Below are 19,375 nucleotides of genomic sequence, written 5' to 3' on the forward strand. Positions count from 1 at the left end.
TAGGTTGTATACGCGTGTCTGCTGATTGAATGTCTTGGTGGTGGGTTTGCCGCGGATGTTGATGACTTACGTACTCGTATTCAGGGGTGGAGTGAGACAAGGGATGGATTGGCTTGGTGCTCCAGTCGGTTCTGTCAGTGCATCCAATTGAACTTGTCTGGGATCCCGCCTTCAATATGCGGATATACGGGTTGAATATGATCGGAATAATTGCATTATTGATGATTTCAAGAGCTCCATTGATCTCTAGAATTTGTAGGTGGATACTCACTTATCCCGAATTGAAATTAGCGTAAATAACCTGGAACAGGGTATCTTGATGATTGATGCCTCTGGCGGCTGTACAAGTAAACCAAACAACTCAAGGTATCTTCTCTATAAACACACATTAATCAACATGCAAGAAGGGCTCTAAAATATAGAATCCCTAGTCAATGGTTGTCTCCTGGTCCAAGAACCAGCGATTGCGACAGCAGTGACTACTACTGCTAGCATGACGACGGAGTTTCGAAGACGGCCTTGGCGCTCCCAACAGGACATGGACGTTAGCTTGCTCCAGAGACTGGTGTGCGCTATATCCACAGAGCACAGTGCCTGTGATAAGGCATGTGCGTTTTGGAAACCCCCTTCGACCCAGCACTTTTCAATGATTGAGCCGAGCCAGAGTCCATCGGTACTAGGAAGTGAGTCTCGCCGTGGCCAACTAGCTCGGCCGTCTAGAGGAACTCCCTCTTGGAAGAGGTCGAAGTCACATTTTTGTCGAGTAATCACTTCGTACATCACTGCACCAAGCTGACCAATGTCTGTTTGGATGGAAAATCCATCGTCATCCGCCGTTTCCATGACAGTATCAATGGGTAAAAGAGATGCTTCGCTGAAGTCGCAGAATCTAATAGATAAATCTGAATCCAGCAGAAAATTGCGAGTTGCAACATCTGCCACAAGCACGCGTTTATCATGAATCTGTTCAAGGGCTTGGGCCATTTGACGAAACCATGTAATCTGGAGCGCACGAGATGGCCGATTCTCTGTCATGTAAGTTCGTAGATCTCCATTCTCCATATAACCGAGGTGTGTGGCATTTTTGTAGAGCCCGAGACAAGGTACAATATAGTCAATTTGCTCCCTTGGAAGATGATTCAAACGATGATAGATGCCTTGCTCACGCTCAAGGACTTCTACATTTGTTTGCACGTCCTCGTCGCTACTCCACGGGTGTCTCAAGGGAATCTTGACCGCGACAGTGTCACGACAGGTCACTACCCCAGTTTTCCCGTAACCTAAGACCTCTTTATCGTGTAGGGGGTTTCCATCGAGGTCTATAAATAAGGAAGAAGCCATATTTAATGAACAGTCCAATTCTCAAGGTACAGGTGAGTTAGAGGAATGATAGCGAGGGGGCGGAGCGTACGACACGTGACTGCGAAGAAAACAGCTTGAGCATCTCCCATGCATTTATTCGAGCTCCAACCTTGAGACCTTGGCCTGTGAGTATGCCACCATATCCAGTATCGCCCTTGTCTTCTTCGAGCCATTTAGGTCTGTCAGGCCTGGCTTGTTTCGGTGCCTTGAGCAATTTACTCCGCGCTTGGTGGAAATTGTAGGGCTTCGAGAAGAACCAGTTACTGATATATAAAACAACATTGAAGCACTTTATCGTCCTAACCAACTTATTTCTCGAACCATACTAGTACTAGTACTAACTACTCCACAGAGCTTTCATGCAGCGGATTTACCTTCGTGTACTTAATAAGAAGCAGGAACTGAATGCCAGCATCCCTGCGTTAGTGCCGAGGCGTTGAGCACTGTGGTGGTGTTGAGATGTGCCTCTAACCCGCCTTTGATCCTCGGGTCCCACTTTTCTCCGTGTAGGGGTCTCCTTTCTTTCTCAAACACAAGGTGTGATCGTTGCCCGTTTGACCATGACCTCCGCATCGAATGTTTGTTTCAGATTGAGAAAGAGATGTGGGTTCAAGGTCGTCATGACTCTTGATAGGTTTAATCGCAGGATCTACGAATCATGTCTTGGAGCCCCGGATAAGATCATCCTCAGATACTTTGTGCCCTCACCCAACGTAAAGCAGACGCCATGCAATTGAACACTGCAGTGATATTCCAGCGATACGTGGCCGTAATTTTACCTACAGTTTCCTGACAGATAAGCTTTCATGGCTCACCAATAGCCATTGTTGTCGATGCATTGACCGGGTCTTGCATCATGGTCTGATGATCGCGTCCAACGCTGGCGCTTTCAAATTACCGTGTAGAGTCATGATCAGAGGGAGGATTGTCGGTACAAAATACGTACTATACAGTAGGGGCCCCTTCTGCCGTGTCTGTCGCTTTGGACCCTGAACCGTATTTGCTTGTTGTTGGATTTCTCATGAATTCCTTCCGAACATCCTGTGGGAGATCTTTACACAGCCTACAGTTCATCATTGGGGCAGCCCCACCTACAAAGAACAGAAGCTTTACCCTGAGCCTCTTAAGCATCATAGTAACTCTCTGATCGAATGAACCAACCTTTTTGATGCTCTCTGGACTTCCAGACTCACAAGACGGTGTATCTAGACCATCTGGCTGCTGGGTAGGTAGCCGCCCACAGTCTGTTCTGAAAATAGAACGAGACTCAACTGGTGGCAAAGAGAGCTTCCAATGGAGGACCACGTTTGGGACTGACCATCGGCCATCGACCGCCAATCGACGGCAGTGGATCCCCACTGCAATGGCCCACAAACGCGTGTCACATCCGGCAGTCCAGAATCTGCTCTGGCCTATGACGCTTCTCAATTCTGATACACCTCCAGATCCGCTCAGGTCTTTTTGACAAACCCGGTTTTACAGGTCGATGATAATGATAGGGCCTTCGTCAGCAACTTATCAACCGGCTGTGCCACCGGACTGCATCTGTACCTTGGCTAAAACCAGCTAAAGTAGACCAACCCACTAGTTGGAAATTCCAGATAGGAGAGCTGCTAGGTTTCAGGTACACCTCATCCTGCTGGGCCAACCGAACTTAATTATGGCGGTTCTGGCCCCGCCTCCACTGGCCATTGGAGGGATCGAACCCTCCATCCATCACAGGGACTTTGGTTTGCTTCGCACTCCGTTCCGTATGATGGTTGCTTTGGAGATACTGGCTGCTTAGGGTTCAGGAAGAGTAGAATCAGTACATAAAGTATGACACTTGTGAAAGATAGAAGGGAATGGATGGGGCAGAGTCACCATGCGACCAAATTCTTTTTCCCGGGTCGGTTTTGTCGAGTGTTGGTGGGGGAGAAATTCTGCTGGGAACCTTGAAAAGGCAATGTGGCGCTTTCCGTGCAACCAGCTCTCCATTGGAGAGTTGTCTGGCCCGCTTGCGATTGGCAATAGCATTGTGGTCTCGTTGCTGTCTGTCATTCCTCGATCAACACTGCCATGGTCGCAATCGCTGCCCCGGATTTACTAATAATATTCTCTCTTGCCCGGAAAAAATAATAATGGTTAGCAATAATAAAATTAAAATAATAATATTAATACTAATCAATAGGCATAATAATATTAAATGGAAAAAAATGATCCCACCTGCTAACTAATTTCCCCTGTCACCCTTTTCGAGCCTTCCCTTAAGACCCAACCCGTCCCTCCTCCTTGTCTGTCGCAACTCTGCTGCACCATTTTCTACCACCTACCCTTTTCTTTTTTCTGCTTTCTTTCTCACTTCTCGCCTCCTGGCTGTGGCGCCATCTTTTTGTCTCATACGCAGCAGCGTGCTTCTTACGAATCGTGTTTCTTTCGTTTCAACCCCTCTTGCAACAACCCTCGATTCTAGAAACAAACTTCATCTAGACGGTTTAGCTTGGTTTCTGGTCGCATAGTAACCTCGTTTCTCTAAAGCATAAACCTCGGATCAATACAACATTCGTTTTCCCACTCTATTTTCTATCCACTATCATAATCCGTCAACATGAACGTCAATCGCAAGTTCGATCGCTTCAAGCAATGGGCCGGGGAGAGAATGGGCGGAGAGGCCAAAACCACCCTCTCTGATGACTTCAAAGCCATGGAGACGGAGATGAACGTGCGCCACGAAGGTAAGCATCACAACATCAAAAACGTTTGGTATTCATCCAGCTTATTGACTCATGCGCCCCCCTCATCTAGGAATTGACCGTATCCACAAGGCGACTGGCTCTTACATCAAGTCCATTTCGAAGCGGAGCGAAGGTGACGATAAGGAAAAGACCTTGCCCATTGCTCATCTGGGTAGTAGCATGGTTGGCCATGGCGAAGACTTCGATGCGAACTCTGACTACGGCCGCTGCATGACCAGTAAGCTAACACAAATGTCAAATCGCATTCCTATCCTAATGACGTTATTACACAGTGCTTGGAAGGGCTGAGGAGCGCCTGGCTCGTCTCCAGGACGCTTACATCTCGCAGGTGAATGCGGGGTGGCTTGAGTCGCTGGAGCATTCCTTGACTCAGATGAAAGAGTACCAGGTATGACGGAGTTTGCAAGCGCCAATTGAGTGGTATGAGATGCTGACCCGATGTTCTATAGGCTGCTCGCAAGAAGCTGGACAGCCGACGTCTGGCCTACGATACGTCCCTCTCAAAAATGGAGAAGGCGAAGAGGGAAGACTTCCGCGTGGAGGAAGAGCTCCGGACCCAGAAGGTCAAATATGAAGAGGCCAATGATGATGTGTCTCGGCGCATGCAGGACATTAAGGATTCCGAAGTTGACGGTGTTGCGAACCTGGAAGCGTTCCTGGAGGCTCAGCTTGACTACCACGAGCGCTGTCGTGATGTTCTTCTGCAACTCAAGTATGAGTGGCCAAACAGGTGAGCATATTCGAAATATTGATCTACCTCGTCATGCTAACGTACTAGTAGAGCTCAGCCTCCCAGCACCCGTCGTCCAGGACGCCCTCGCTCAAACACTGCGCATTCCTACCATGAACGCTATGAACCACTACATGAGGAGACCGATAACACGGCTGATCTGCGTCCTATCATCCGATCGACCAGGGCATCTTCGATCGAGCCCTCTGCCAGAGAGGTCTACCCGCCAGATGCTTACTCTCAGAGACCTGTTCTGAACAGAACCTCGACCTTTGAGGGACCTACGCAGTTGCGCCAAGAGCAATCCCCTGGCACATACCAATGGCCATCTCGCGCAGCCAGTGACAACTATATTGGTCGCAGAAATAGCGTGCAGTCCCGGACCATGGGCAGACCATATGTTGATCCGTACATGGAGCAGTCAGAGGATGCTAGTCCTATTAGCGGCACCAGTCCCGAGAGGACGTATATGGGCCGGAACCCATCTCCAGTCTCTTCGTATGGAGGTGCTGTCTCGAGAAAGTCCAGCTCTACTACCTTGAACGGCACACCACTGAACAAGAAGGCCCCTCCACCCCCGCCTCCCCGCTCCAAGAAGCCTGCGCCGCCACCGCCTCCCATGAAGCGCCCCATTCTCAGTGCAGGCGAGTACTGAGTTCTTTAATTTGGCCAGGGTGTATCTTACTACGAACAAGCTGGAGCTTGGAGGATTTGGCGGGCTATATACCAAACTGTTGCTCACGGATTTCCGGAAAATCCGTCTAGCCTGGGTGACCACATATGCGCCGTATTCATCTCTACTGGGGAGTGATGAATACAACTAATGACTCAGTTGGCAAAGCCTCGCACGGTCGCTAGTAGTCTGAAAGGGATGATCAGCGATAATTCGGGCCTGCACCAGCAGCTATGGTGGATGATTGCACAGACGTGTTGGTGCATAAGGGATAAGGGATAAGGCATTTCTTTTTTTCTTCTTTTTTAGACCGGGTTGGTAGTGTAAATTATTTAGCCCTTGGGATAGGCCTTAATCAAGTCATCGGCGTTTGATGCTGGCGTATTCGTATACGCACCTCACGAATAGTCTAGCCTTAACGTAGTATCCCGATGTTAGCGCGGAGTGCCGAGGGCGGGCACGACGCTAGTCCCAAGGCGGGTATGCCGGCGAGCAGGCCAAGCTGAGTCAGCGACGGGCGCGGGAAGTGAATGCACGTGACCCGGCACGAAATCTTCTTCCAACGTCTCGCCGCCTGCCTCTCCTCGTTACAGGCACAGGCTGAGCACCGCCAGTTTCCCCGACCAGCACGGAAAGTCGCGAAAGCCCCGTCCCCTCCATCTCCATTTCATCCAGACTGGCCTTCCACGCGCCTTTTCCAACGCGGCCCCTCCGTCTGGGGTCCTTTCTACCCCTACATCCTCGTGTTCTACACCCCCTTCCCCCTTCTTCCTGATTCTCCTGTTTTGTCGCCTACCGCCCTGTGTCTCCCCCGGCTTGGTCCAAACATCACGAAACTTGTCGCCTAGGTCCAGATACAGGCCGCTACCAGTCGCATTCATCGACATAAGGAGCCCCCCATCCCTCCACATCAGTAATTTAGCGCACTCGATCGCCCTTCCCTGCGCGAATTGCCATTTACCCTCGCCGTCCTCAATTCCCACGTGTTTCCCTAGGCGCTTGTTCGGGGCCTGTCGCATCCAGGTCGCTTCCACGTCGCCCCCCAGCGTGTCGTTTCGCTTATGACTACGTCCACCACGCGCTAAACCATGGCTTCTCTCCAGTCAGCACCCAGTATGGCGGCTGGAAACATGTCGTTGCCGCCAAACATCACGCAACAACAAATCCAAGAGGTCTTCCAGGTATGCTTTTCCGTCCCTTGTGGAAGCACTACCATCACTTCGCCCTTCTATCCTACTTGCTTTCTTTTCTCTCAGTATATAATCAATTGGCTTTCAAATGTAAAATCTTCTGACATGGCTCCTCAATAGAAATTCAAACAGATGCAGGAACAAGGCGTTCGCCATGATGATCCTGAATACCTCAAGGCCCACAATCTTCTATCAGCCTTCCAGCGGCAACAAGCCTACCACAAACAGAGGCAAATGCAACAGCAGCAGTTGCAGGTGCAGCAACGTCAGCAGCAGCTCAATGGCTCGAATACCGAGGCTGTCGCTGCGAATGGCATGAATGGTACGTCCCATCTCCTATTATCGTATATAACATTGATGGCTTGCTCACTGACTCGGAACTATCGTAGGTCGCAACAATTCCATTCCCAACGCGACGAATACCAATATACCAGATGCTAGCGCGACAGGTGGTCAACAGCCTGCAACCCAGGGCGCACCCCAGAAGGGCGCGGCTGGAACTGGAAACAGTTTCTCTGCTGAGCAGCTTGCAACGCTTAGGAACCAAATCCTAGCTTTCAAGATGCTATCGAAGAACCTCCCGATCCCGGCTCGCGTTCAGCAGCAACTTTTCCCTTCGAAGAAGCAGGAGACTCCTGCTCCGTCCGAGAATGTTGCGGCAGCGGAAGGCGTCTTGGAAGCTACTGCTCAGAGCAAGCCTGATCAGCCTGCAGCTACAACAGAGGCTCCTCAGCACAAAGATTTCTATCAGAACTTCCAGTCGCCTTACGACCTGATACCCAAGTCTGTCAGCTTTACCGACCACGCCTCCCGCGCCAACCGCATGCGTATTCCCGCCTTGATGCCACCTGGAATTGACCTCGAGCAAGTGCGCGAGGAACGCGAAATAGCCCTCTACAACAGAATCAACGCACGAAAGGCGGAGTTGGCCGAGCTTCCTACCAATATTGGCGCGTGGGATTCTAGCCAGAGCGATACCGCCACTGGCGACGATTCTGTGAAACTCAAGGCCCTTATCGAATACAAGATGCTGAATCTTTTACCGAAACAACGCCTTTTTCGGAAGCAGATTCAGAATGAGATGTTCCATTTTGACAATCTAGGAATGACTGCGAACCGTTCGAGTCATCGCCGTATGAAGAAGCAATCACTACGGGAGGCTCGGATTACCGAGAAGTTGGAGAAACAGCAGCGCGATGCCCGCGAAACGAGAGAAAAGCGCAAGCAGTATGATCATCTCCAGGCTATCCTTACTCATGGTGCCGAGTTGCAGACTGCTGCTGCCCAACAGCGCACTCGTATGCAGAAACTGGGCCGTGCTATGCTTCAGCACCACCAGCACATGGAGCGTGAAGAACAGAGACGTGTGGAGCGTACCGCCAAGCAACGTCTCCAGGCTCTTAAGGCCAACGATGAGGAAACGTATCTCAAGCTGCTCGGACAGGCTAAGGATTCTCGTATCTCTCACCTTCTTAAGCAGACCGACAACTTCCTTAAGCAGCTTGCTGCCTCGGTTCGGGAGCAACAACGAAGTCTGGCCGAGCGCTATGGCGAAGAAGACCAGTTCTTCGAAGAAGATGAAGAAGAGGAGATTGCCTCCGGAAGCGAAGATGAAGGCGACGGAAAGAAGAAGATCGATTACTATGCTGTTGCACATCGCATCAAGGAGGAGGTGACTGTTCAACCTAGTATCCTTGTCGGTGGTACACTTAAGGAGTACCAGATGAAGGGTCTGCAGTGGATGATTTCCCTTTACAACAACAACCTCAACGGTATTCTAGCTGATGAGATGGGTCTCGGAAAGACCATCCAGACCATCAGTTTAATCACTTACATCATCGAGAGGAAGAAGAATAATGGTCCCTTCCTCGTCATCGTCCCTCTCAGTACCCTTACCAACTGGAATCTTGAGTTTGAGAAGTGGGCGCCGTCCGTTTTTCGTGTTGTCTACAAGGGACCCCCGAATGCCCGTAAGCAACAGCAGCAACAGATTCGTTGGGGTAACTTCCAGGTTCTGTTGACGACCTACGAGTACATCATCAAGGATCGTCCGATTCTGAGCAAGATCAAGTGGACTCACATGATTGTTGATGAAGGTCATCGTATGAAGAATACCCAGTCCAAGCTGAGCAGCACACTTTCACAATACTACACTAGCCGTTACCGTCTCATTTTGACCGGTACACCCTTGCAAAACAACCTTCCTGAGCTGTGGGCCCTGCTGAACTTTGTTTTGCCCAATATCTTCAAGTCTGTCAAGTCGTTTGATGAGTGGTTCAACACGCCTTTTGCCAACACAGGTGGACAAGATCGTATGGAACTGAGCGAAGAAGAACAACTGCTGGTGATTCGTCGTCTTCACAAGGTTCTGCGGCCCTTCCTGCTGAGACGTCTGAAGAAGGATGTCGAGAAAGATCTTCCTGACAAGCAAGAGAGGGTCATCAAGTGTCGTTTCTCTGCATTGCAGGCCAAGCTGTACAGGCAGCTTGTTACACATAACAAGATGGCCGTCAGCGATGGCAAGGGAGGTAAGACCGGTATGCGTGGTCTCAGCAACATGCTGATGCAGTTGCGAAAACTCTGCAACCATCCCTTCGTTTTTGAGCCAGTGGAAGACCAGATGAACCCTGGACGAGGAACCAATGATCTGATTTGGCGTACTGCTGGTAAATTCGAGCTTTTGGATCGGATTTTGCCCAAGTTCCGGGCTACTGGCCATCGCGTCCTGATGTTCTTCCAGATGACCCAGATCATGAACATCATGGAAGACTTCTTGCGTCTTCGTGGATTGAAGTATCTCCGTCTTGACGGATCCACCAAGTCAGACGATCGATCCGATCTGTTGAAATTGTTCAACGCCCCGGACTCGGAATATTTCTGCTTCCTGCTATCCACACGTGCGGGAGGTTTGGGTCTCAATCTTCAGTCCGCCGATACCGTCATCATTTTCGATTCTGATTGGAACCCTCACCAGGATTTGCAAGCCCAGGATCGTGCGCATCGTATCGGCCAAAAGAATGAGGTTCGCATCTTGCGTCTGATCAGTTCCAACTCAGTTGAGGAGAAGATTTTGGAGCGTGCTCAGTTCAAGCTTGATATGGATGGCAAGGTCATCCAAGCAGGAAAGTTCGACAACAAGTCTACCAACGAGGAGCGTGACGCTTTGCTGCGGACGCTTTTGGAGACTGCCGAGGCTGCTGATCAGATTGGTGATCAGGAAGAAATGGATGATGATGATTTGAACGAAATTATGGCGCGGTCTGACGAGGAGTTGACTACTTTCCAGCGTATTGATAAAGACCGACAGAAGACCGTACCGTACGGTTCTGGTCACAAGTACCCTCGTCTGATGTGCGAAGAAGAGTTGCCCGATATCTATCTTACGGAGGATAACCCGGTAACTGAGGAGGTCGATGTCGAGTTAGCTGGTCGCGGTGCACGTGAACGCAAGATTACCCGGTATGATGATGGTCTTACTGAGGAACAATGGCTTATGGCTGTCGATGCGGATGATGACACGATCGAGGATGCTATCGCTCGGAAGGAGGCGAGGGTCGAGCGGCGTCGGGTCAATAAGGAGAAGCGTCAAAAGAAGACAGTGGGTGATTCTTCACCGGAACCTTCCCGCGAGAACTCCGAGACACCTCAGCCGAAGAAGCGTCGCAGGGGTCCCGCTCCGAAGCGCAAGGCTGAGGAGGTAGTGGAGGAAACGCCTCAGCCAAAGCGGAAGAGGGGAAGACAAGCCAAGCCAGTCGAGACGCTGTCGCCTGAGGATCGTGCCACCCTGCAGCGCATTGTCAACACCGTATACCAAGCGTTAATGGATATGGAGGCGGAGCTGCCGGCCGATTCATCAGACAGTGAGGATGGCCCTGTTACGCGGTCCATCATTGAGCCATTCATGAAGCCACCGCCCAAGTCGCACTATCCCGACTATTACATGGTCATTCAGAATCCGATCGCCATGGATATGATCAAGAAGAAGATCAACCGTGAGGAGTATCAGAGCCTGAAGGACTTCCGAAATGACATCCATCTCCTTTGCCAAAATGCCCGGACTTACAACGAGGATGGCAGCATCCTGTTCCAGGATGCCAATGATATCGAGGTGAGTAGACATCTGTAAGCAGACGAGATTGAGCAGCGACTAACATTGCCTAGGCAAAATGTTTGGCGGAGCTCCAGAAGGAGACCGAAGGCTACCCACAGTTTGCCAACTACGATGACCTGGGTGGACAAGGCGGAAATGATCAGTCGACTGCTGCAGCCTCGGGGGCCGAAACACCTTCAGCGGTTGCTACGCCAAAGCTGAAGCTCACGTTTAATAGCGGCAACCGAGATAACGCTGCGGCTGCAGGAGCCGGCAATGGCGTCAGTGAGACTGATTGACATTGCTAATAGACGTTGGTGAAGACATAGTGGCTGTTATTTCTTGACATGGTTTAACGTGTTGCAAAAACTTCGAATACCTGCACATTACATTCTATGCTGTTTTGATCTGTCTTTGATATGCCCCCATTTTTTTCCCTACCGACTTTTTGCTCTGTGGATGGCGTTCCTGTGACCTTTTGGTGGCTGGGGATGGACGATGGTTGATGGCGCACTGCTCTATTCGATTTGAAGACGAGCGATTTCTCCTTTTACTTTTCTCTCCCCGGGATCCTCTTCGAATTTTCTATTACTACACCTGTTTATTTTCTTCCTCTCTCTTTTACCATTTTCCTCATTTGAGTGCCGATGATGTCTAGACCGGGCAGGTCGTGGATCTTTCACTGTCACTTCGGGCTCGGCCGGGAGGGTTCTGCCTGCCAGGGGGAGTCTCGCTTTTGAAGATGACATTGGTTGTAATTGGATCTTCAACTATGTGATTTATTAGCGACGGTCAATGTAGCCCTACGTAATGTACCATGTTTGATGTTGGGGTGTGCAAAATTATGCCGGGTGGAATTCTATAGCTACGAGGGTAGACAGATTGATTGTGAGATACCGACAAAGAGAAATACTATCATTATACACTTGCCATTGTGTATTTCCAAGCAGCTCGGATTTATTTGATTACAATGGTCGGTTTTGTGCTTTGTAGCTCGGTCGCAAGATGCTCACTCACACCATAAGAAACAACTTGGCACAGCAACAAGCTACACATTGAAATTGGAGACACATATTTTTACCATAGTTCTTCGCGTTTCAGCCTGTTTCCAGAAAGGAAGTGAAAAGCAAAGCGTGGTTCGCTAACTCATTAGCTGAATACCTCTCTGCCTATCAGGTTCACAGGCTTATGGATGGTGGGATAGTACATTGTATGGACAGAATGGAAACTAATTCCGCCCACACACAAACACAAACATAAACACGATAATCCACTTCTTTCCACAAGATCCTGTTGTCTAGAATAATTCTAGAAAACCATGACACCTTCTATTGATATTATAGTTACCTAAGTGTTTCTCTCTTTTAGAGAATTTCCACACCTACAGAAAGTAGATAGAAAGATAGATAGATAGTTGCATTCCGACCTGTGTGGGAATGGATTGTTTTGTTGGATGCACTGCAGATCTTGTTACGTATCAACCAGTCTGAACTTTGGTAGGCGATCGGGATTCGTTCGATCTTTGGATGGGGACGGGAATGGATCTTCCTCTCTTTCTCCCGGGTTGATTTCTTTCTCTCTCTAAACTATGTATAGAAGGTGGGCTTTATTACTGGGGAGGAGAAGGAGGTTCGATTATTGGTTGATGGGGATGGATGCAGATGCAGAATTCATGTACCTACTTCCTTAGTTACTACTACTGGTACTAGGTTCAAGCAGGCCCTAAATTTTGTGTCCTGGTCGGAAGATAGATACACTTCTCTATCTACGACCTACTTATAAGATACTTTTTGGTGGTTGGAGTGTTTCTCTACTATGATTCAACATCGGGATAGTGTACTCACACATATGTTGGGAAATAAAACAGTAGATATAAGTACTATGTATAGCCATATCAGAGTCGTCCAATAACTAATATTAATCAATAACTCACTATTTAATGTGAGGGATAAATCCAGCCCCAGTGGAGCCCCAAAGCAGAAGAGAGAAAAAAAAGCGCTGCACAGAAAGGAAAAAAAGCCCTGCCGTCGGGGCCCGGACGAGACCCCCCGTAACATACACTATAGTACTTACTAGCAGTACATCGCTGATACCGAGTGTATCAATCGAATTGTCTGGAAAGTAATTCCCTCCAGAACTCATACATACCCTGTATAAGTAGAAAAAAGGGTAAAATCATAAGAAATCAAGCACACGACCAACATCCCCATCTGATCCACCCTGTGATGATTAACTCTCTCATCTGCTACTATTCCGGTCAAACAGATTGCCCTGCTGGAACGTCATCTGGGGACAATCAAATGGCCAGCCCTCGACGTCATGAGCCCATCACGTGACCCCACCGTCATCCCGGCTGGCGGTTCCGTAACCGCCAGCTCGTCCTTTCGAATCTCACCTGCTCGTTCGTCCTCCTCTTCTCCCTCTGCCGCGCCCTGATAACGACCGAATCCGACTCTCGCTGTCCCTTTCTCAAGAGTTTACGAAGCAATATCTTTCATTCTTCTCTTAGTACAGCTTCTGCTATCTTCATTTTCCCTCCAGAATGGCCTCTTTCCAGGATCGTGCTCAGCACGCCATTGCCCAGCTCGACAAGGAGGTAAGTCGTGTGTGCGTTTTCTGGTTTTGTGTCCTATTCCTCCCTGTCCACCCCCCCAATCGGTCTGCGATGAGGTTCCTTCCTGTCGGCATTGTATCAGCCTTTTCCCTTCCTGTCTTACAATGTTTGTTTGTCGCGGAATGGATTCCTCGCAGCTGGGGGGGATGGGGATGAAGTTGTGTTGTTGTTCTCCGATTTCTGCCTACTTCCCATATTTCTCAGCCGCCGCCAGTTTCGAAGCTAAAACTAACCATCTCCTCTTCTTCACACTTTAGCTCTCCAAGTACCCTGTCCTCAACAACTTGGAGCGTCAGACCTCCGTCCCCAAGGTCTACGTGATCCTTGGCCTCGTCGGCATCTACTTCTTCCTGGTCTTCTTCAACATCGCCGGTGAATTCCTCGTCAACCTCGCTGGTTTCCTCATCCCTGGATACTACTCCCTGAACGCTCTGTTCACCGCCGGAAAGGCCGATGACACGCAGGTATGCTCTATCTCTTCATTTCCTACTATTTATTGAAGATAAAAATTGTGCTGATGATCGTGTTTCTGCGTTTAGTGGTTGACGGTATGTTACTCGTGATCCCTCCGTTATCTCGATATAACTCGGGTGTTTCATACGCCTAGGTTATCTTTCTGCACGTGACAAGGTGCATTCGTCAGCTAGCGGTTATACTGATTGGCATGTGATTCTTCTAGTACTGGGTTGTTTACGCTTTCTTCACCGTCGTTGAGAGCGCCATCTCTGCTCCCTACTGGTTCCGTAAGTATTCGCAATGGTTGATGTGATTAGTGGCAGTGGAACGTTCATGAACTGATCGCGACTCTACAATACAGCCTTCTACTACATCTTCAAGTTCGCCCTTGTCCTCTGGATGTCTCTCCCCCAGACCAAGTAAGCTATCCACCTCCCGCAGTCACGCAATTACCAAGAACTCAACTAACCCTCTTCTCCAGCGGTGCCCAAATTGTCTTCCACTCCTTCATCCAGCCCGTGCTCGGCCGCTTCTTCCAGGGCGGTTCCACCTCGGCCAACCTCCGCGCTCAGGCCGAGGCTGCCGCCAAGGACCAGTAAATAGCTAAACCGTGAAGTCCGGGGTGAATCTGTGACTTGATCTCGATCAACTCACAGAGTCACTTGACTGTGTCTCGGTTTATGTTTTTGGGGGAAATTTTGCAAAACAAAGGCAATACGAAAGACTTCCCTCCGGGATAATTTTGCAATGCCGATATGTTTGGAAAAATATTCGATGTAACTGGATGAGGCGGTGTGATTGATGGACTGATTGATTGATTGATACGATACGATACTTTGAGCCTTGTCAGGCGAGAATTGGGCTATCCTTGTGTGTGTGTGGTTGCTTTTTTCATGCTGTACCATTTTGTTGCCATGACTTGAATCTAAGTAGAATTGCGTGTTGAATCTTTTTGCGTTGACTGGTTGGTTTGGAAAGGGAGAGGACACCCACCGTGCTCTCTCTCCCCCCATAGCTGTGTGGTATTATTATCATTATTATAGCTATACTTTGATGCATTATGCCTCCGTTTTCTTGGTAAAATTGAGCAATTGTCAATGACTTGATTTGACTTGACCCTCTGGTCATTCATTCATCCATTCCTTCCTTGTCTCTTCTCTTCTCTGTCGAAGATGAACGGGAAATGTAAGTGGTGGATATGAGGGGGGTATAAGAAACATTTCATCCTCTGGATCGAAATCTGAAGGAGACGGACGTCATGTTGAAAAGGGGCAAAGAAAGCGGGTAAAATACACTTGCAAGAGAATCAAAGCTGGTTGATGTAGTTGTGGACGCCACCGACGCCGGAATGGAAATCAATAGACCAGGGTGGTGGTGGCGGCGGCGGGCTACTCCTGGGCAAAGCACATAGGTAGCATTCCATAGTAAACCCAGATGTGCGCCCTGCCGCGCCAGCCCTGCCCTGCGCATCGTTTTTCATGTATGTCATAGCAATATTCGCGTCCAGGTAACCGTAGCCTGGGCACATCTTTTGTGAGAGAGAGAGTGTGTGTGATTGGGAGGAAAGAAGTAGTAGAGGAAAATAGGGATAGGAGGGTTAGCCTGCATCAGTATAACCCGAAGCGATTCTGCCAACCATCCGATCTGGGGTTCAGAACCACGCGATAAGGAAACGGATTCGAATCACTCGTAGTAATCGGGGGAATGTGCTCCTTATCGCGGCTAACCACGGCTAAAATCTTCAGGACGGCTTTCTGTAGCATATTCTCCATGGCTTTGCGCACTTTGGCGCGTTCTAGACCCGGCAATCACATGTCAGTACAGGAGGGAGAGAGAGGTAATAGCTTGGCGGATGGGCGTTGAGTGTGGGGGTTTGGGTTGCGTCCATACCAGACTCTGTTCGAGGAGTGGCTATCGTCACATCCAAATTCCACACTTCCCAGCATACTTCTTCCTCGCCCTTCCCTGATAGTCCGCCAAACCAAATTCCCGGTCGTCGACGTCGCTTTTCGTAGAATTCCACAGCCATTCGGGCCCGGACACCCCCGCCACCACCGCCATCGGGGGCGCTGGCTGCTGAGGAGTGCTGGCGGACGAGGGAACTCACGCGGGAGTCGATGAGGGTTTCGAGGTCTACGTCGTTGATGGCGGGGAGGGTAAAGTCGAGGACGTCGAAGGTGATGGGGCGAATGGAGGGGAAGTATCGGTGGAAGAAGATGGTGTTGAGGATACCTGGTTGTGGAGAGAGAATGTTAGTATTTAGGCTTTGTAGTTGTACGGAGAAAGGTTCAATGAAGAGAAGAACTGATTCACCTTTTAACACGTCGCGGACGTTGGTTGTATCTGCGAAGATCTCCAGAAAGTACTCCGGGGGCGTTTTGCGGGGCTCCATCTTGATGGGGATAGCGACCGGTGCCACCCTATGTATGTGTAGAGTAAATTAACTGAACTCAGCGATCGACAGGCAACAAGTGACTGTCCAGTTGAGTGGGAGCTGAGCTGTCTAGTGGGGAAGAGGTTCCGAGGTGTTTAGTCGAAGGATGGATCAGATCAAGTCTGGGGTTGAAGGGGTGGGAACCGGTGATGACGATGACGCTGGCGTTCGGGGGAGGGGGACAGAGCGGGATTGATTGACTAGGACCGGTGTGGAGAGGTTGACATGGAGAACGGGTTATGAGGGAGGCATGATCTGCTGGGGATACAATCCATGTGTATTTTATGATTGTGAAGGTGAGAGAGGGGGTGCTATATATGGAGGAGAAAGAGAGAGAAGATAAAGAAAGAGAGAGAGAGATAGAGATGATGATGTTGATGGAGGGAAGAATAATGGGGAGTCATGGCGTGTATGTAATGATGGGGTGCCCCTCGCCTGTGACGGTATGATGGCTGTTCTCCTTATCCCTTATCAGCCCTGATAGGGGGCATCCGCACCCGTAATGTCTGGTATTGGCGGTACCTGGCCAGCACTGGCCTGGCTGCCTAAGGTTGGTTCGCATTCATGGTCGGACAGAATCAGGCCGAGATGCAAATGAAAAGAGTAGAACCACCGTGACTTATAACGATGATGCAACTAATTGCGGGGATGAAGTGGCACAAACTATTGCCATTTGGCCTTCCCAACAACTAGCTCACACTCGTTCCTTTCTGGCTACTACTAATCTACAGACCACCATATATCCTCGCATCCGCCATAGCCTGACCCGCTGGTGACGATCATACGTGTTGCTGGCTGCTCTTTAGCCGAGGCCGCTTCAGGGACCCTCGATCCCCGACCGTGCTTGCCGTCGCTCTTCCATCACTCACGCCGTCTCTTCGGCTTTCCTTGTGATTCCCAACCTCCATTATTCCTTTTCTTCCTTTCTATTTCACTTCATACGATGAACTATACTGCTCCATATATTTGAGAAACTGTTCCCGATCCTCTTTGCTCCAAAATGATCAGTGCCACTAAGCGCTGGTTCCGGCGCAATCGCAAGGGCCTCGCGATCGGAGCTGGCGTGATCGGAGCGGGCTATCTCGCAGGCCAGTACCTGCTGTCCAAGATCTCAGAGGCGCGCGAGCGCATGAGTAGTGACCGCATTGCTCGGGAGAAGTAAGTGATGGGCCTCCCTTACCTCCACTTATCTCATCGATGTGACCTGCTCGCGTGCTCGACAACGGTAACTGACGGCTATTGCCTCTTGTCTAGCTTGCGGCGACGCTTCGAACAAAACCAGACCGACTGTACCTATACTGTGCTAGCCCTACTACCGACGGCGGCGGAGGATATTCTCGAAGCACTTCCCGTGGAAGTATTGACCAAGGAGCTCCAGAAGAAGCGTGCAGAACGACTGGCTCGTCTTAACGCTGGCGAAGGAACAGGCTCGGATCTAAGCTCGGTGGGCCCAAGTATAACGGATGATGATCGGCGTAGCTTGTCTAGCTTCCAAAGCGATGGCTTTGTCCGTACGAGTCAATTAGGGGAGTCGACCATCGAGGGGGGTGGCTCACCACGTCCGAAGCGAAACAAGACCCAGCTGTGGAACGAGGTCAAGATAACCTGTGAGTTATCACGTATCGACGTTTTTTTTACAGGAACCGAGGAGTCTAACAGACCATCCATAGCTATCACTAGGTCGTTTACGCTCATCTATACCCTGACCTTGCTGACCATCTTCACTCGAATTCAACTTAACCTGCTCGGCCGACGCAACTACCTCTCCAGCGTAATCTCCATGGCCACACCCCCTGCGGATGGTTCAACTATTCGACTTGAGGATCATGATGATGACGACCTCACGCAAACATTGGGACATGACTTTGAGACAAACCGGAGATACCTTGCCTTCAGTTGGTGGCTGCTTCACCGAGGCTGGAAGCAGTTGATGGAGGAGGTGCAGGCCGCCGTGACGGAGGTTTTTGGACCTTTGAATCCCCGGGAGGACATCTCGCTGAGCAAGCTGTCGGAATTGATCCTGCAAGTCCGTGGGAAGATAGAGGGGAAGACCGAGGAGGACAGGAAGTACGTTTTTTTATGAGCAAGTCTCACTGGCCGGATGCTGACCCGTTATTCATCTAACAGGCATCGGAAGTGGTTATCTTATGTGCTCCCCTCGCGAGAAGAGGAGGACTATCTGTTGCAGGAGTCCGGGGTTCTTGGAGTGACGGAACCCGCGACACCTCAAACGACAGCGTCGCTGCGCCATCTCCTGGACGAGACGGCCGATCTGATCGACTCCCCGACTTTCATTCGTGTTATGTTACTCCTCAACAACGAATGCTTCCAGACTCTTATTGATCAATGCAAGGCCGATGCGTTCAAATCGTCCACTCAGGTGCCCACGTCTGTTCCTCAGTCCTTTGACTCGGTCGCCACGGTCGTCCCCGCGGCTGACGGCTCCGACACGAAAACGAAGCTTGCAAATGTGTTGGCCGTCCTGGCTCGACAAGCTCATGTGATCGGAAATGGAACAGCTCCCCCAAACCTGTATCTGACTTCCATTGAACAGGGGGTACGAGAGCTAGAGGCCTTCGCGGCTGTTATATACAGCTCCAACTTTGACTCTGAGCTGCTTGGGACCGATTCAAGGACGCAGCCATCGGGAGCAGAGGCTGGCTTTGATGTTCCTACATCACCTGCCCCAGAGATGATTGAGAAGGAGGATGCCAACGAAGAAGAACCTACCCCAGGAGCATCAGTCGTAGCAGTGGACGATGACTCAGCGTTTGAGAAGGCATGGGGAAAGGCTGTGGATGATCAACCGTCGAGCTAATGACCGTGTGTGATCGTGTGTGGGCTTTCTAGAGAATGTTGGAGAATTTCGGGAATATCTGTGGCATAAATGGTCCCTCATCTATCCGGAGTCTCTTCTCGGCGCGGACTGGGAGAGAGATAGTACGATTGTATGATAGCTCGTGGTAGCGAGTATTTATTATTTATGACAAGCTAGCTTATATGGTTTATGGGTGTTCTAGAACCATTACCGGAAGGGCGGGCATATTGCTAGATTGAAAGTTGAACGTACCATCGTACGCGTCCCCACAAT

At 50.0% G+C, this 19,375-nt stretch overlaps 6 protein-coding genes across 6 annotated transcripts; 4 read left to right on the forward strand and 2 right to left on the reverse strand.

Annotated features, from left to right (window-relative positions):
• Nucleotides 1–411: 411 nt before the first annotated feature.
• On the reverse strand, nt 412–1,341 carry AtWU_10229 (serine/threonine-protein kinase HT1; the record flags this gene model as incomplete). Its single annotated transcript, XM_035505334.1, has 1 exon — nt 412–1,341. The coding sequence occupies one exon, from the start codon at nt 1,339–1,341 to the stop codon at nt 412–414; it is 930 nt and encodes a 309-aa protein (XP_035361227.1).
• A 2,608-nt stretch (nt 1,342–3,949) lies between these two features.
• On the forward strand, nt 3,950–5,482 carry AtWU_10230 (BAR domain protein; the record flags this gene model as incomplete). The annotated part of the gene is made up of 5 exons (XM_035505335.1): nt 3,950–4,076; nt 4,147–4,314; nt 4,370–4,485; nt 4,547–4,827; nt 4,879–5,482. 5 exons carry the CDS (start codon nt 3,950–3,952, stop codon nt 5,480–5,482), a joined length of 1,296 nt encoding a protein of 431 aa, XP_035361228.1.
• A 1,106-nt stretch (nt 5,483–6,588) lies between these two features.
• Nucleotides 6,589–11,079, forward strand: AtWU_10231 (putative RSC complex subunit (Sth1); the record flags this gene model as incomplete). The annotated part of the gene is made up of 4 exons (XM_035505336.1): nt 6,589–6,681; nt 6,811–7,012; nt 7,080–10,798; nt 10,852–11,079. 4 exons carry the CDS (start codon nt 6,589–6,591, stop codon nt 11,077–11,079), a joined length of 4,242 nt encoding a protein of 1,413 aa, XP_035361229.1.
• A 2,243-nt stretch (nt 11,080–13,322) lies between these two features.
• Nucleotides 13,323–14,449, forward strand: yop1 (putative membrane biogenesis protein (Yop1); the record flags this gene model as incomplete). Its single annotated transcript, XM_035505337.1, has 6 exons — nt 13,323–13,376; nt 13,652–13,858; nt 13,934–13,942; nt 14,074–14,137; nt 14,212–14,269; nt 14,332–14,449. The coding sequence occupies 6 exons, from the start codon at nt 13,323–13,325 to the stop codon at nt 14,447–14,449; spliced, it is 510 nt and encodes a 169-aa protein (XP_035361230.1).
• Nucleotides 14,450–15,457: 1,008 nt separating this feature from the next.
• On the reverse strand, nt 15,458–16,242 carry AtWU_10233 (autophagy-related protein 101; the record flags this gene model as incomplete). Its single annotated transcript, XM_035505338.1, has 3 exons — nt 15,458–15,645; nt 15,741–16,082; nt 16,164–16,242. 3 exons carry the CDS (start codon nt 16,240–16,242, stop codon nt 15,458–15,460), a joined length of 609 nt encoding a protein of 202 aa, XP_035361231.1.
• Nucleotides 16,243–17,284: 1,042 nt separating this feature from the next.
• AtWU_10234 (peroxisomal biogenesis factor 3) lies at nt 17,285–19,102 on the forward strand (the record flags this gene model as incomplete). The annotated part of the gene is made up of 4 exons (XM_035505339.1): nt 17,285–17,442; nt 17,539–17,891; nt 17,955–18,351; nt 18,412–19,102. 4 exons carry the CDS (start codon nt 17,285–17,287, stop codon nt 19,100–19,102), a joined length of 1,599 nt encoding a protein of 532 aa, XP_035361232.1.
• Between the last annotated feature and the right edge of the window lie 273 nt (nt 19,103–19,375).

This window comes from Aspergillus tubingensis (assembly GCF_013340325.1).
Source record: "Aspergillus tubingensis WU-2223L DNA, scaffold_12, whole genome shotgun sequence".
Lineage (NCBI taxonomy): Eukaryota > Fungi > Ascomycota > Eurotiomycetes > Eurotiales > Aspergillaceae > Aspergillus > Aspergillus tubingensis.